The sequence below is a fragment of the Podarcis gaigeae genome (genome assembly GCF_964106915.1).
Source record: "Podarcis gaigeae genome assembly, chromosome: 7".
In the NCBI taxonomy this organism is placed as follows: domain Eukaryota; kingdom Metazoa; phylum Chordata; class Lepidosauria; order Squamata; family Lacertidae; genus Podarcis; species Podarcis gaigeae.
In genome coordinates this window covers 1,222,371-1,238,823 of record NC_139683.1, presented here as the reverse complement: position 1 = coordinate 1,238,823, position 16,453 = coordinate 1,222,371, and the positions used below count along the sequence as shown (strand labels likewise).

Genomic DNA, 16,453 nt, shown 5'->3' with positions numbered 1-16,453 from the left:
TAACCCTACAACCCTTGACATCGAGAGAAACCCTTAACAGAGCAAAACAGGTCCCCCCTCTCTCTTTTGGACAGGGGGTCCAATTGCTGCAGGGTCAAATGTGAGCGGTCTGGTTGTGCACAGGATTCAGTCACTGAGTTTCACAACGAAGGCTGAGCCCAGCCAGTATCGTCCCTATCAGATGCCTCGAAGGCTCTTCCTACAACGCACACGGAAGGTAGGCGTCTGCATCAATCACCATCATCTTAAGTGATGGGGATCCACCCACCACACCCCCACACCTGTTAGGGCTGGGAAAAACCCTCCCAGTCCTCGCCCACAGTGAGGAAGTCTCCAAAAGCCAAGCCTTGGCTGCTCTGCAGGGTGCTTTGAATGCCCAAAGCAGATCTTTTGAGTGCCATTTACAGATTTGTTTATTTTTTATTATTACAGCCATCTGCCATTCTTTCTGTCGTCCTAGGGCAGGTTATAACAATCTGAGACACAGCTTAAAAACCTGAAAATTGAAAAAAAGAACACAAGTCACAAAACACACAGGCCAGGCCCTCCCTGCAGAGCTGACTCACCACCAGTCCCTGTAGAACTCCCGGTCTCCAAACTGCATGATTTCCGCAATGACATTCAGGCTGGAGTGGAAGAACCAGTAGAAGAAGATGAGCCAGATCAGGTGGTTGGGGACCTGTCAGGGACAGCAAGGCAGAGGACAGCATTAGTGCAGGGGTCAGCAAACTATGGCCCGGGGGCCAGATGCGGCCCACCTGCCGCCCGCTCGTAAATCCAGCCCACCTGCCGCCCGCTCGGTCAGTCGCCACGCGGGGACTGATTTCCGTGACCCTGGCACAGCTTCGGATTGGCTGCAGGAAGATCCTGCAGCCAATCCAAAGCCTCAGCACCCGCGTGCTCAGGTAAACCCAGTACGCCCATGGACGGAGAGGCGGGCGGGTGGCGGGCATCATGACGGGCACATCACAGGGCTTCAGCCAGAGCTTGGCATGCCTACTGGCCCCGTGCCTGGCACCCGGCTCAGCGGCTGCACTGGAGCAGCTGGAGGGCGAGCTGCATGCGGCCTGCCCACCAAGCTGGCCTCGGACAACGGGCCGCAGAGCATGGTGCATGCTGCCTGGGAGCTCCGCGGGGACCGGCTGATGGAGCAGCTGCTGCACATCAACAACGCCGGTGAGCAGGCATGCAGAGAAGAGCTCCTGAGCGCGTGCAGAGTGCGTTCCTCCTCCAGGTCCGGAGGCAACTGCGGGACCGGCTTACAGGGTATTTATATTTTTCAAAATATAGTCCGGCCCCCCACTACAACTCCCACCATCTTGTTCGTTTGAGGCTGGGAGTGATTGGAACTGTAGTCCAAAGGACCTGGACAGCCACCAGTTGTGACTCACTTTGCGGGATCCAACCCCGGAGGGCCTGCTCTCATCCCCATCCCAACCCTCTGTGCCCAGGTATCCTGGGAAGGAAGCCCAGTTTGTGGTACGTACAGCTAGTTTCAGAAGGCGCTCGATGATCCTGGAATAGTCCATGTCCTGCAAGGGAGAGGAGAGCAAGAGTCAGCTGCAGAGTGTCATTGACCCATCCGGGGTGTGGATGGCAGAAAGCACCAAGCCCCTGTGTCTTCTTGGGGGGTGGGCTGTCCAGGCAGCTCTCCTTTGGGACGCTGGCAACCAACACACCTTGCAGACCCCTCCCCTAGTTGCAGGTGCTGAGCACTTAAGAGGCCACCAGGCCAACCATAAGCTAAGCTTTCATTTCTCCCTCCCCACTTTTCCCATTACAGCTCTCAGGGCACGTTGTGGGCCAGTCCTGCTTTCTTGGGTGGGGTGTGTCCACAAGTAGTTCCTCAGCACCAAGGGGGTCCCCAGGGCATGACTTACCCGAAAAGGCTTCATGGAGTTCTGGATTGTGGGGACCATCCACTGCAACAAGCACACATTAAAATCAGGTTAATAGGGCCCAGGGGGGAGGTTAAAGCCAGGGGTCATCTAGCCCAGCCCCATAAGATACAACCCAGCTTAGCCTCCTTGGTTTGAGGGAATGTTCTTTGGCCCTGTGGCACAGAAGTCATCATCATCATCATCATCTTATTTTTTGTATGCCACCTTTCCACAGTTTAAAAAACAATGTTCAAGGCAGCTTACAGCATAGCAAGATTTACATAATTACAAAAGTCATAAACAATAAATAAGTAAAGGGACCCCTGACCATTAGGTCCAGTTGTGGCAGACTCTGGGGTTGCAGTGCTCATCTCGCTTTACTGGCCAAGGGAGCCGGCGTACAGCTTCCGGGTCATGTGGCCAGCATGACTAAGCCGCTTCTGGCGAACCAGAGCAGCGCACGGAAACGCCGTTTACCTTACCGCTGGAGCAGTACCTATTGATCTACTTGGACTTTGACGTGCTTTCGAACTACAAGGTTAGCAGGAGCAGGGATCAGACAAAGGGAGCTCACCCCATCGTGGGGATTTGAACTGCTGGCCTTCTGATCGGCAAGTCCTAGGCTCTGTGGTTTAACCCACAGCGCCACCCATGTCCCAACAAACAATAAGTAAACCGCATAAAAAAAATACACAACCAAATGGGAAACAATTTCCAAACCGGAGGAAAGAAAAGTCACCTTTGTGCAGTATAGAGAACCAACCCCAACTCTGATCACAAGGCAAGGCTGCCCCAACTCCTCCAGCTACTGGGACCCAAAACATACCACCAAGTTCTGGAAAGTCCCTGCTCTGACCCCTACCTAGACAGAAAGGTTTCAGAGCCTCTGAACAGACCCCTCTTCCAACCACCATCACTCTTCTTCAGTTCCTGCTCCCCTCTTGGACTTCCAGCACTTGCTGAAGATTTTTTCTTTTTATTCCAACAGGAATTTCCACCAAAGTCTGATCTTAGCTTTCACCATTTTTTACTTTTTCTGCACACCACTTGGGAGACAATTCCAGCGAAGCGGTATGTCAAAAGTTTAAATAAGTACCGTATTTTTCGCTCTATAAGACGCACCAGACCTAAGATGCTCCCATGTTTTGGAGAAGGAAAGCAGGAAAAAAAATATTCTGAATCCCAGATGCCATAACATCAAGAGGGATCTGGCTTCTGGGATAGCCTCTTGCTGTTCTGGCTTCTGGGACAGCCATGCTCAGCCTCTCCTGGGCAGCGGGATGAAGGCTCCCCCTGCCCGGAAGAGGCTGCGCGTGACTAAGCCAGAAGCCAGGACAGCGAGTGGGAAGCCTCAATGCAAAGCCTCCTGAGCGAAGAGGCAGCAGCACTCCCGCTGCGCTCAAGAGGCTTTGCGTGGCTAACCCTGAAGCCACGAGAGCAAGAGGGATCGGTGCGCACCAATCCCTCTAGCTTCAGTGATAGCTGCGCAGCCTGCATTCGCTCCATAAGATGCACACACATTTCCCCTTACTTTTTAGGAGACAAAAAGTGCGTCTTATAGAGCGAAAAGTAATAACGTAACAAGCTTCCATCTAGGCAGATCAGCTTCAGCCCACATGCAGCACCCCTGCAGAACTGCCAAGTCAGGCAGATGTTCAACGGGAGTGTTCCAGTACCTCCAAACGGTTTTAGCAGTTGAATCAGGGAAGGTGGCGACCGTCTCTGCACCCCTTCCCGTCCTTGGCCTCCCATGTCTGCTGCAGCATCTCGTTTGCCCCCCAACTCTGCACCAGACCCTCCAGAAGGGGGCACAGGGCAGCTCTTGACTACTTCTAGACTGGAAGCAGAGAGAGCCTGTGGTCTGCTTTAGGCACCCTGCCCAGGTGGGTGCTCTCTGGCCAGACCCCCTGCCATGCCCTGTGCTTCAAAGGTGTCAGCAGCAGGTACAGAGCAAGCCCCACCTGCCCCCACTTACCTGCTGAATCAGCCCCACCATCAGCTGGAGGAAGAAGAGCTGGAAAAGGGGGGAGAAAAAGGAGAGGCCAGGAGTGAGACACCATCAACACAAGACTCAATAATGTTCAAGGAAGCGGGAGGCTGGAATGTTCAGGTCAGGTGCAGGAAAGTCCCTTTTTCTCGTTAATCTATGGAACTTACTCCTGCAGGCGGCAGGACGGCCACCACACTGGAAGACTTTAAAAGCCGGATCGGGCACATGGATGGAAGAGGGAGACAGTCGATGGCTGCTAGCCAGGAGGGGACAGTGGCATATTTTTTAAAAAATCATTTTTATTGGTTTTCCAATAAAAAACCTCCAATTGAATATCTAATTATAATACTTCAATTAAAAAAATAATAATCAAATTATACTCCAAATTGTATTTATTAATTTCTTGGGGCTCCCCACAATCTGGATCTCTGGATCATATCTCCACATCTTACTCCTGCTTCTCCATGGCATAATAATAATAATAATAATAAATAATAATAATAATAATGCCTAGAGGGGACAGTGGCATAATAATAATTAATGATAATTTTTATTTTATTGTTATTTATTATTTATTATGTATACCCTGCCCATCTGGCTGGGTTTCCCCAGCCACTCTGGGAGGCTCCCAACAGAATATTAAAAGTGCAATAAAACATCAAACATTAAAAACTTCCCTAAACAGGGCTTCTGAAACCAGGGTGTTGCGCTCATGTTGTGCTTGCCGGTTTCCCATAAGCACCTGGTTGCTGACTTTAAAGGGACCCCTGACCATTAGGTCCAGTTGTGGCCAACTCTGGGGTTGCAGTGCTCATCTTGCTTTATTGGCCGAGGGAGCCAGCATACAGCTTCCTGGTCATGTGGCCAGCATGACTAAGCCGCTTCTGGCGAACCAGAGCAGCGCACGGAAACGCCGTTTACCTCCCCACCAGAGCGGTACCTATTTATCTACTTGCACTTTGACGTGCTTTCGAACTGCTAGGTTGGCAGGAGCAGGGACCGAGCAACGGGAGTTCACCCCGTCGCGGGGATTCGAACCGCCGACCTTCTGATCGGCAAGTCCTAGGCTCTGTGGTTTAACCCACAGCACAGATAAGCCATTAACCTGATCCAGCAGGGGTCTCTTTATGTTCCTATCGGCAGTTCCGCCGGCAGCCAGGTAGGATGGGCCCTACACCCAGCCTCCAGGCCAAAACTCTTTCCCACAACCTTGCAGGCCTTCCAAGACCCTGAGCCTTCCTTGCTAGGGGTTCCCGCCCCCTCCCTACGACCCCAGCACTACACTGGCTGCATTCCTGACCCCCCCCCAATATGACAGGGGAGGCAGGCAGAGTCTTCTTGGCGTTGGGGGGGGGGGTCCTTAGGTGTGCGCAATCTGCGTTAAATATTCAGCTACCGTCATGGGGACTGGCAGCCCGCTTCCCCCATGTTTGACTCAAAGGAAAGACTCACCAAATTTGAAAGTAAAGTGGTACCTCTGGATGCAAACAGGATCCGTTCTGGAGCCCCGTTTGCATCCTGAGTAAAACGTAAGACGTGACTGCGCATCTGTGCATGCATGGGTTGCGTTTTACCGCTTCCACGCATGCGCATGACGTCGTTTTGAGCATATGCTCATGCGTGAGCGGCGAAACCCAGAAGTAACGCACTCCGTTACTTCTGGGTCGCCACGGAGCGTAACTTGAAAACGCTCACCCTGAAGCACATTTAACCTGAGGTATGACTGCATAACAGCCTTCATTGTCTTGCAAAGGAGGTGGGGAGCTGGGGGCGGGCAGGGGGCAAAGAGGCCGGGTCGCCACCAGACCCAGGACAGGGGGTCTCACCATCTCAGCCAGCCTGCGCAGCAGAAAGCGCTTGCGGACGCGAGGAGAGCGCGGGAAGTTCAGCTCGTAGCACAAGGTCGGTGCGAAGAGGAAGTAGTAGAGGTCTGCCATGGAAATAGGAGGAGAGAGGCATTAAGGGAAGGCACCAAACAGGAGCTGACCTCTCCCCTTTGGGAAAAGGACCACAGCTCAGGCACAGAGAAAGCGTAAGACCCAGGCCCAACCTACCCCCCCCCAAACAGCATCTCCCCAGGCAAGCAAGGCTGGGGGAACTTGAATGCCTGAAATCCCGGAGAGCCGTTTCTGCCGGTCAGTGCAGGGAACACTGCCCTAGATGGGCCAATGGTCTGACTCCAAACAAGGCAGCTTCCCCTGTTCCCCAATGTGGGGGGTGGGGAGCAGAATAATCCCAGGGGACCTTTGACCTCGGAGCCACCACACGCCAGGGGAAGGCAAGCGCCACAAAGCTCTGGCCTCCCAGAGGAAGGGGGGAGGTCAGGAGTGTAAGCCCCAGGATGGCGTCGCCGCCAGACCCCCAACCCCGCCAGAGCCACAGGGAACCGCCCACCACGGAGGTCTTGCCTGGCCATGTTACCTCTATAGGTCAGGTTTGCTGGGTAAGCCACGGCCCCCGAGGCCACGTTCCCATTGGCCTTCTGCGACCCGGCAGCTGGAACAGACAACGAAAAGGCATCAGTCAGAGAACACAGGTCAGAGAACGGCAGCGTTGGAAGGAACCCCAAAGGTCATCCAGAACAACCCCCCGCAAGGCAGAAATCTTGGGCCCAACATGGGGCTTGGACCCACGGCCCCAAGATTAAGGGTCTCCTGCTCTACCAGCTGAGCTGCCCACAGTCGCTGCCTTATTCCTGACCCTTAGGGTCCCTTCTCATTCGACAATTCTATCATTCCATAAGTCAACTCAAGCCAGAAAGGTGCACAGAAAAGGACATTAGAATGGAAGAGGAGGCAGCTGGATGAGGTCATAATTAATAATAATAATAATAATAATAATAATAATAATAATTTATTATTTATACCTCAACCATCTGGCTGAGTTTCCCCAGCCACTCTGGGTGGCTCCCAATCAAGTGTTATAAACAATACAGCATTAAACATTTAAAACTTCCCTAAGCAGGGCTGCCTTCAGATGTCTTCTAAAAGTCAGTTGCTTATTTCCTTGACATCTGAAGGGAGGATGTTCCACAGGGTGGGTGCCACTACCAACAAGGCCCTCTGCCTGGTTCCCTGTAACCTCACTTCTTGCATTGAGGGATCCACCAAAGCACCCTCGGCGCTGGACCAGTCCAGCATCCTCTTCTGGCAGCAGCCAACCAGATGGAAAACTGGCACACAGGACCTGAGTCCCTGCTGTGGTTTCCAGAAGCTCATATCAGGAGCCTTGTGGCCTCCAAGAGAGAAGGAACAGCCTAGCCAGCCCGGCTTGTAGCCACGGACACCCCTCTCCTCTTCCATGAATTTGTCCAACCCTCTTTCAAAGCCATCCCAGTTGGCACTCGGGGAGAGTCTCAGGTGCCCCCACCAGGCCTGGCTCAGGGCTCACCGGAGCGGGTTCGGGTGGCCTTGGCTTGCCTCTTCTCCCGGCACCACTTGTTGACATCCTTGAAGGAGAAGAGCTTGAGGAAAAGGATGGTGTGGACGCTCAGAGCAAAGATGGCCCCAACTGCAGAGGGAGGAGAGAAGCAGGTGAGTGAGAGACGCAACACACACAGCCCCAGATCATCTGCATGCCCCAGAGGCAGGAAGGGGGTGAAGCCAGCCTGACTCACTGATGTTGCAGGAATTTATGTATAGGTTGTGGGGGGGTTTGCCCCTCCAGCAGATATCATGCACATGCAGCCCATTACCAAAATCAGAACAATCACGTTTGTGACTTTTGTCCCCACAAAACACTTCATCACAGTTTCTTCCTATCTGTTCAAAGGGCCTTTGCTGCACAATCCTGATACCTGAGTGTCAGACATTCCAGAAATAATAATCCCAGATGAAGAGAAAAGGGTGTGATTGACTTGGCAGGGAAACAGGGAAATGTAAATATCTCTTTTGTTACACCTGATGGGTGTTTGGTGGAGGGCAAGGGGAACCATGGGGCAGGGTCCAGGATGCTCAGATTACTGCCACCAGACCTCCCCTTTCATGATGTAACCGTGATGTATGAGTGATGTAGTTTGGGGGGGTGTAACATGGGGATTAGCAGCTAATAAAAGTTTGGGGGCTCTTTTGTTTGGGGCTTCCATCTTGTTCCACCCTGAAGCAGGTGGGAGTCCTGTCACGACAGTCTTCAAACAAGACCAAGCCGACTGGCTGCTGTTTTGCTCTGGGATTCCTGGTTGGTGTCCTTGCTTTTTTTGTCCAAGCCAGCCCTCAGATTTCTCCGTTAACACTGACCAACCCCCATCGAGAAGAGGTAGCTCTTCTCAAAGGCTATTTTGAGGGGGGAGACAGGACAAGGTGACTTTGTGCGCCAGCATCTTCTGAGAAGGAGAAACCTCCCAGTTCACGGCCCGCCTCTGCCTGGGCCACAAGCGGTAGGCCTGGGCAAGAGAGCGATACAACATCCCAAACTGTCCATACAGCCATACCTTGGGGTTTAAAGTCGCTTCAGGCTGAGCGCTTTCAGGTTGCGTTCTGCGGTGACCCGGAAGTAACGGAATGGGTTACTTCCAGGTTTTGCTGCTCACGCATGCGCAGACACTCAAAATGGCATGCGCAGAGGTGGCGAATCGCGACCTGCGCTGATGCGGGTTGCGTTCGGCTCAGGATGTGAACAGGGCTCCGGAACAGATCCCGTTCGCATCCAGACGTACCACTGTATTGTGATATCGTTTCCATAATTTTTGACCTGGCAATTAATATTATTAATAATAATAATATATTATTTATACCCTGCCCATCTGGCTGGGTTTCCCCAGCCACTCTGGGCGGCTTCCAACAGAACACTAAAATACAATAGTCTATTAAGCATTAAAATCTTTCCTAAACAGGGCTGCCTTCAGATGTCTTTGACATCTGGTGAGAGGGCATTCCACAGGGTGGGCGCCACCACCGAGAAGGCCCTCTGCCTGGTTCCCTGTAACCTCACTTCTCTCAGGGAGGGAACCGCCAGAAGGCCCTCGGCGCTGGACCTCAGTGTCTGGGAAGAACGGTGGAGGTGGAGACGCTCCTTCAGGTATACTAGACCGAGGCCGTTTCGGGTTTTAAAGGTCAGCACCAACACTTATATATCGCGAATCATGACGTGTGTGTCTGTGCGTGCGCTATGCAAAAATCACAATGTGGGTGAAATTGTGAAGCTAGGTAATGCCTCTCTGTAGCTCCAACCTTATTTCAGACATGTGGGAAAGCTGCTTTTCAAATCAAGGGCTACATTCCCTTCAAAGCAACCTCCTGGGGGCCAGATGTGAGTGGCGGGTGGGATGGACCAGGCAAAAGGGGATGGGACGTCAAATGCAGGTGCTGATAATAATAATAATAATAATAATAATAATAATAATAATAATAATAATAATTTTTTATTTATACCCCGCCCTCCCCAGCCAAGGCCGGGCTCAGAGCGGCTTACAAGCAATAATAAAAACAAGATGAATGATTACAAACTTAAAAACAAAAATAAAACACAACAATTAAAATAATGGAACATTAAAATATTAAAATGTAGCCTCATCGCAGGAGGAGAAGGAAAAGAAGGGGGAAAAAGAGAGGGGGGGGGAGGGAGGGAATCAAACTGGCTCCAAGCCAAAGGCCAGGCGGAACAACTCTGTCTTACAGGCCCTGCGGAAAGAAATCAGATCCTGCAGGGCCCTGGTCTCATGAGGCAGAGCGTTCCACCAGGCCGGAGCCAGAGTTGAAAACGCCCTGGCTCTGGTCGAAGCCAATCTAACTTCCTTAGGGCCTGGGACCACTAGGGTGTTGTTATTTATGGACCTTGAGGCTCTCCGTGGGGCATACCAGGAGAGGCGGTCCCGGAGGTACGAGGGTCCTAGGCCGTGAAGGGCTTTAAAGGTCAAAAGCAGCACCTTAAATCTGAGCCTGTACTCCACCGGGAGCCAGTGCAGCTTGAAAAGCACTGGGTGAATATGCTCCCATGGCAGAGACCCCGTGAGGAGCCTCGCTGCAGCATTCTGTACCCGCTGGAGTTTCTGGGACAGCTTCAAGGGCAGCCCCGCATAGAGCGAATTACAGTAGTCAAGCCTGGAGATGACCGTCGCATGGATCACTGTGGCCAAGTCAGGGCGGGAAAGGTAAGGGACCAACTGCTTGATGCGGCGAAGGTGGAAAAATGTCGCCTTGGCTGTTGCTGTAACCTGCGCCTCCATGGAAAGGGAGGCGTCAAGGATTACACCCAAACTCTTAACGGAAGGCAATGGCACTAATTGGGCCCCCGCAAGAGAAGGGAGTTGGTCCCTCATCCCCATGCCATCCCGACCTAGCCATAGGACCTCTGTCTTCGAAGGATTTAGTTTCAATCGGCTCCCACGAAACCATCCAGCCACAGCTTCCAAGCATCTGGTCAATGTATTTGGGGCTGAGTCGGTGTGGCCATCCATCAGCAGATAGAGCTGAGTGTCATCAGCATATTGGTGACAGCCCAGCCCAAAGCTCCGGATAATCTGGGCAAGGGGGCGCATAAATATGTTAAAAAGCATCGGGGAGAGAATTGCGCCCTGCGGCACTCCACACACCAAGGAGTGGCGCGACGACATTTCCCTCCCTAGTGCCACCCTCTGTCCCCGACCAGAGATAAAAGAGCACAACCAGTTACGGGCTATGCCCTGTATCCCCACGTCTGCGAGGCGGTGGTCCAGAAGATCATGATCGACCATGTCAAAAGATGTCCAGAAGATCATGATCGACTATTATGCACAATAGGATAGTTATGCAGAGAGAGAGAGAGAGAGAGAGAGAGAGAGAGAGAGAGAGAGAGAGAGAAAAGAAACGTACACCTCTCCTGCAACCGGCCCCCCAGGCCTGAGGCTTCCCAGCCCCAATTTAGGGGCCCAGCCACCCAGGAGCCCACAATAGAAATCCGCCTTTTCAGAGCAAGTGGACAACTCACCTGGCGTGATGGAGGTGACAGCAAGAGTCACCAGCGCAGGGAAGCATAAGATTGTCAGGAGGTTAACGGTGTGCAGGACGGCCCCAAGGTGCTCCGACATAGAGCCCTGCGGAAGGAAGGGAAACAGGGGCAATGCTCTATGGCCACCTTAAGCGCTACCTGCCCACCCCTAAAAGGGGGGCCTGTTGTTGTTGTTATTATTTCAATTTATAAACCTCCCATTATCAAGAGATATCAGGGTGTTGTAAACCAGGACTCAAGGCAGCTTAAACAAATCAATATGATGCAGATACAAAGCTGAAAGCATTATCAGATGTAACAGTCAAAAGGGGAATTAAACTCTAATAGGATTAAAACAGTTATACATATATATATATACATACACACACACACATATAATATTTATATATATGTATACACACACACACATACACATATATATATGTATATGTATATACTGGTAATAAAAACAGTGCAGCACTATGACAAGCGTTTCCTTAAAAAGAAGAACAGTCAGTATTCCCAAAGGCCTGTTGGGAAAACACAGTCTTCACTGGCCAGCAGGAGGATAACAAGGAGGGAGCCAGTCTGGTTTCTCTAGGAAAGGGCCTCCAAAGTTGTCTTGGAGGAGCCACCACCGAGAAGGCCCTCTCCTGCGCCCCCTACCCAGCATGCCCCTAAGGGTGGCGGAACTGAGAGAAGGGCCTCCCCTGAAGATCTCAGAGCCCAGGCAGGTCCGTATGGCTGAACACAATCCTTCAGATAGCCTGAGCCTAAGCCCTAAAGAGAGCCCGCTTCGCAAGGGATCCCAGCCGGCCCCCCAAAGCACACTTACCGCCGCCAGCCTCTTCTCAATGTGCAGAGCTGCCAGAGCGAACACATTGGCCACTGGGGGGAAAGCAGATGTTGGCAATCATTGCTGGGCAGTGCACCAGGAACAAGGATTTGGGTCCCTGTTCTCAGCCAGCCCAGGAATTTGGAAGCCTGCAGGTTGGAAGGGAACCCCAAGGCTCATCTAGTAGAACCCCAGAAGAGGCACTCCCATCCACTCATCCCCCGCCACCTCCAACCCCTCTCTCTCTCTCTCACACACACACACATGCATTGCCTCACTCAAGAGCCCTGATCTGAACGGTGAAGGAGACCGGCAGCACCAGGGACCCAAAAGCTGCAGGACACAGAGGCCGCGAGGAGTTTTTTTAAGCAAGAAGCGCTTCAAGAGGTGCAAGTGGCAGGAGCCAAGCGGAGACCAGGCGTCTGCTGGGTCGCGCAGAGAAATTCAAGACAAATGCCGAGATCACTCGACTCACCGATAATAAGGCACAGCGCAGGCCAGCTGTAGGGGTCTTTCAGGAACAGGGAGATGACCTGGATGGGGTCCACCAAAATGCCGTACCTGAGGAGGGAAGGAGCACATGGTCAGAGGCACTCTCTTCTCCATCCCAGTCGGACAACGCAGACCCAGGAAGGAGCGTGAGAAAGCTGCTTTGTTCCAACTTGCTTGATGCAGAAGGCCTTCTCCTGTCTGCTGGCTCCATGTCCTTTGGGAGAAGGGCAGGGCGACGGGAGGCATTTGGCTTCCCAGGAGACGTGCTGGGCAGCTGAGCTGCGCATTGACAAGGAGGCACTCTCAGGATCAAGCCACCCCAGGCCCAGGGATACCCCACTTGGGGAGGGAGAAACTAGAAGCCGCTCAGAAACAAGGCAGCAGATTTTAGCCAGCCCCGGCAAGGCACCCAGAGGGCTTGGAAGAGATGGGCAAACTCTGACAGAACTGGCTAGCATCACTACAGCCCTGTGTTGTAGGAGAAAAGTTTTTCATAAAGTTGGAAGGGACCTCTGGGGGTCATGCCCTCTGAGGCTCCCCTGGCATGCAGGAATCACAACTACAGGTGAAACTCGGAAAATTAGAATATCGTGGAAAAGTTCATTTATTTCAGTAATTCAACTTAAAAGGTGAAACTAATATATGAGATAGACTCATGACATGCAAAGCGAGATATGTCAAGCCTTTATTTGTTATAATTGTGATGATTACGACATACAGCTGATGAAAACCCCAAATTAACAATCTCAGAAAATTAGAATAAATGAAATCAGCAAAACAAGGACTGCAAATAGAGCAATACTGGACCTCTGAGAAGTAGAATTTTAAGTTGAATTACTGAAATAAATGAACTTTTCCATGATATTCTAATTTTCCGAGTTTCACCTGTAAACAATCTCTGGCAGATGGTCACCCAAGCTCTGCTTAAAAACCTCCAAAGGAGGAGAGTCAGCCATCTCCCGAGGTCGTCTTCTGTGCTGCTGAAAGGCTCTCGCCCTCATAAAGTGCCTCCTAATGTTTAGTTGGCACCTCCTTGTCCCTTGAAGCCATGGGTTCGAGTCCTCCACTCTGGAGCAGCAGGAAACCATCTTGCCAGCCCACCAGTGCTGAGCTTGCATGGTCCGACTCAGACGGTGCCTTCCTATGTCCCTACAGGTCTGCACTGTCCGGCAGCCATGGCTCTCTCTCTCCCAGTCCTGCCTGGAGAGGCTGAGGATTGAAGCAGCAACCTTCTGCAAGCCAAGCAGGTGCTCTGACCTTGAGCTGCAGCCCTCCCCTCCTACCCCCCCCCCCCGCAAGTTCCCAGGATCTGCCGCCCTCCTTGTTGCTTCTGAGAGCAACAAGAGACAGGTCCCCAAAGCAGGCATAGGGAAACTCTGGCCCTCCAGATGTTTGGGACTAATAATAATAATTTTTATTTATACCCCACCCTCCCCAGCCAAGACCGGGCTCAGGGTGGCTAACAAGCAATAATAAAAACAAGTTGAATGACTACAACTTAAAAACAAGATTAAAATACAAGAATTAAAATATTGAAACATTAAAATATTAAAATGCAGCCTCATCACAGGAGGAGAAAGGAAAAAGAAAAGAGGGGGAGGGAATCAAATTGGCTCCAAGCCAAAGGCCAGGCGGAATATCTCTGTCTTACAGGCCGTGCGGAAGGAAATCAGATCCTGCAGGGCCCTGGTCTCATGAGGCAGAGCGTTCCACCAGGCCGGGGCCAGTGTTGAGAAGGCCCTGGCTCTGGTTGAAGCTAATCTAACGTCCTTAGGGCCCGGGACCACTAGGGTGTTGCCATACCTTGAGGCTCTCCGTGGGGCATACCGGGAGAGACGGTCCCATAGGTACGAGGGTCCTAGGCCATGAAGGGCTTTAAAGGTCAAAATCAGCACCTTAAATCTGACCCTGTACTCCACCGGGAGCCAGTGCAGCTGGAAAAGCACTGGGTGAATATGCTCCCATGGCAGAGACCCCGTGAGGAGCCTCGCTGCAGCATTGTACACCCGCTGGAGTTTCTGGGACAGCTTCAAGGGCAGCACCGCGCAGAGCATAACCACTGGTCCTGTTAGCTAGGGATGATGGGAATTGTAGTCCCAAACATCTGGATGGCTGGAGTCTACCTATGCCTGCCCCCAAAGGCAGCCTGTCACATCCACTCTGATCTGCTATGGCAAAATTATAGCATCCCAGGGGAGGTTTCTCCACTGCTGCCAGCCCCCCACCCCAACCTAAGAGGAGTACAAGACTTACTTGATGAGGTTCTCTAGGAAGAGGCGAGCATTGCTCAAGACCTGGAAGACAGAGGGGATGGAAGTGAGCAGCAGATCCCACAGCAAATGCCAACCCCAAACCCCTTCCTTCCAATCCCAATCTCAAAAACCGGCCATAACTGTCTCTCGATAGCCAGCAGGCGCCTTCAGCGCAGAATTTCTGCTAAAACTTTCCTGTTCAGACAAGCCTGCCCACATGCTTAGAAATGCTGGAAGGAATTATAATCTGATTTAGTGTTTTAACTTATTGCACGTTTTAATGTATTGCAATTCTCGCCCCCACCCCCAATTTTTATGGCTTTATCTTTTCTGTAAACCGCTTGGAGGTGTGTAAATTTTGTGAAATAAGGATACAAATGAGAAAATGCAATGCAATGGGAGGCTGGTCTCAGGCCCTTCCCTCCCCCAGCACTAAAGAGGATTCTGCGGGACTGATCAGTTTGGGAGGGGAGCAACCGGGGGCAACAGAGCTACAATTCTGGCAACTGGTCAGGCAGCTTAGAGAGCCGTTTGTAATAGTTTTTAATATTGTAAATATTGTAAATCTTGTAATATTTCTACATTTCCAGGTTTTTGTATTATTTTTTCCCCTTTCCTTCCTAACTCATTTAATATTTCCAATATTAAATATTTTCCAATTTCCCAATATTAATATGTTCCAATTTTTTACTTTCTTCCGACTTCCTCAGATACGCATTCTGTTGTATTAGTAAGCCCCTAGGACTGCCTTGCTTCCGTCCAAGACCCCTTTCTCATCCACCCCTTGATTGAGGTCAAACTCAAAATACTCTTTAATTATTATTTTTACCTTCCTCTACTATTTCTTTGTTTAATCTCCATTCTGCAATGTCAGCTCACCTCCTTATGGAAGTTCTCAATGTTCTACTGTTTTTATATTTTATTGGAAGCCGTCCAGAGTGCCGGATAAAATTAATTAACTTAATATCATCATCATTTTGCTGTGGGGTGGGCAGCAGGACCAGCCACACCGTCTTGCCACACACCTTCCAGCCCGTGTGGGTGAGTTTCACCCTGAGCAGTTGCTACAGAGGACGACAAGGAAAGAGATGGAAAGATAGCAAGGCATGTGGCTGAACCACAAGCCTGCCTGCTTCCTGATTTCCCAATCGAGGGTGAGCAGGGTTATGTCCCGGGAGCAAAGGTCGTGGGGAGCAAAGGTGGAAGGGACTCCGCAAGGGGGGGGGGCTGCCCTGCCTCTTTCAATACCACCCTCCTGCTGCGTTCTTGAGCTCACATCTCCTCCGCTGGGGACAGACGGACCGAGGGGAGTTTAAACAACATCCGGGCTGCCTTGGAGGAAAAAGGGAGCATTTCTTCCGCCCAGCCCACCCTTAACATGACATGCAGGGCAAGGAAGTGTTCTCCCCCCTGCCTAGCACCCCACAACAAAGAGGGGGCATAGCAGGAGGGATCAGGCCCACAAGCCACAGTTTTCCCCTTAGGAAGTGTGGGAGGGTGGTACTTCAGCAAAGGGGGGCTTCAGGAAGAAGCTGGATAGGGATGGGGATGCACAGACGGCAGTTCAAAGAGCGGGGCCTTTTTGGGATTGGCCCCTGACATGCTGGCTCCAGCTGAACCCAAAGCAGAAAGGTTTGGGGGTTGAAACTGGAAAGCCCCCTACACAAAAAGGGTAAGTGGAGTTGCAGGGTAGGAGAGAACAGGCACTGAAAGCTAATTTTCCATAAACCTCCCAGTCTGGAAGTTGAGCCTTTCCTGGAAGCATCACATAGCTGGCAAGGCAGGGCAGCCTCAGAGTGGGGCCCAGTGGCTGGCGGGGCCAGAGCGCGCTCTGGAGTATGTGCCAGCTGCTGCCTTCGCCAGCCAAGCACCAAGGCCGCCCCCCACCCAAGAGTGTTGCAGAAGTAGCATCAAAGCAAAAGAACAGACACACTGCCCGTCTTCCTTTCCAAGTCCTGCCTGCTCAGTTTCACAGACTAATTCCAGGGCTTAGCTTCAAGTACTTTATTACGGTCATAGACCAGCATAGACAAAACATATACTGTACATAAATAGCATACAGTATGAATCCAGGCGAATAATTATTAAATAAATAGGAGCT

At 51.5% G+C, this 16,453-nt stretch overlaps 1 protein-coding gene across 1 annotated transcript in view; it reads right to left on the bottom strand.

The window, feature by feature from the left end:
• DGAT1 (diacylglycerol O-acyltransferase 1) overlaps positions 1–16,453 on the bottom strand; it is a 31,727-nt gene that overhangs the window by 3,538 nt on the left and 11,736 nt on the right. Inside the window, exons 3-13 of the mRNA XM_083749263.1 lie at positions 14,354–14,394; positions 12,084–12,169; positions 11,609–11,661; positions 10,774–10,879; positions 7,261–7,380; positions 6,292–6,366; positions 5,697–5,800; positions 3,856–3,894; positions 1,881–1,922; positions 1,488–1,532; positions 567–679 (exon numbers count right to left, since the gene is read on the bottom strand). Of these exons, the coding sequence (XP_083605389.1) occupies positions 567–679; positions 1,488–1,532; positions 1,881–1,922; positions 3,856–3,894; positions 5,697–5,800; positions 6,292–6,366; positions 7,261–7,380; positions 10,774–10,879; positions 11,609–11,661; positions 12,084–12,169; positions 14,354–14,394 (824 nt within the window). The remainder of the gene's footprint in view (positions 1–566; positions 680–1,487; positions 1,533–1,880; positions 1,923–3,855; positions 3,895–5,696; positions 5,801–6,291; positions 6,367–7,260; positions 7,381–10,773; positions 10,880–11,608; positions 11,662–12,083; positions 12,170–14,353; positions 14,395–16,453) is intronic.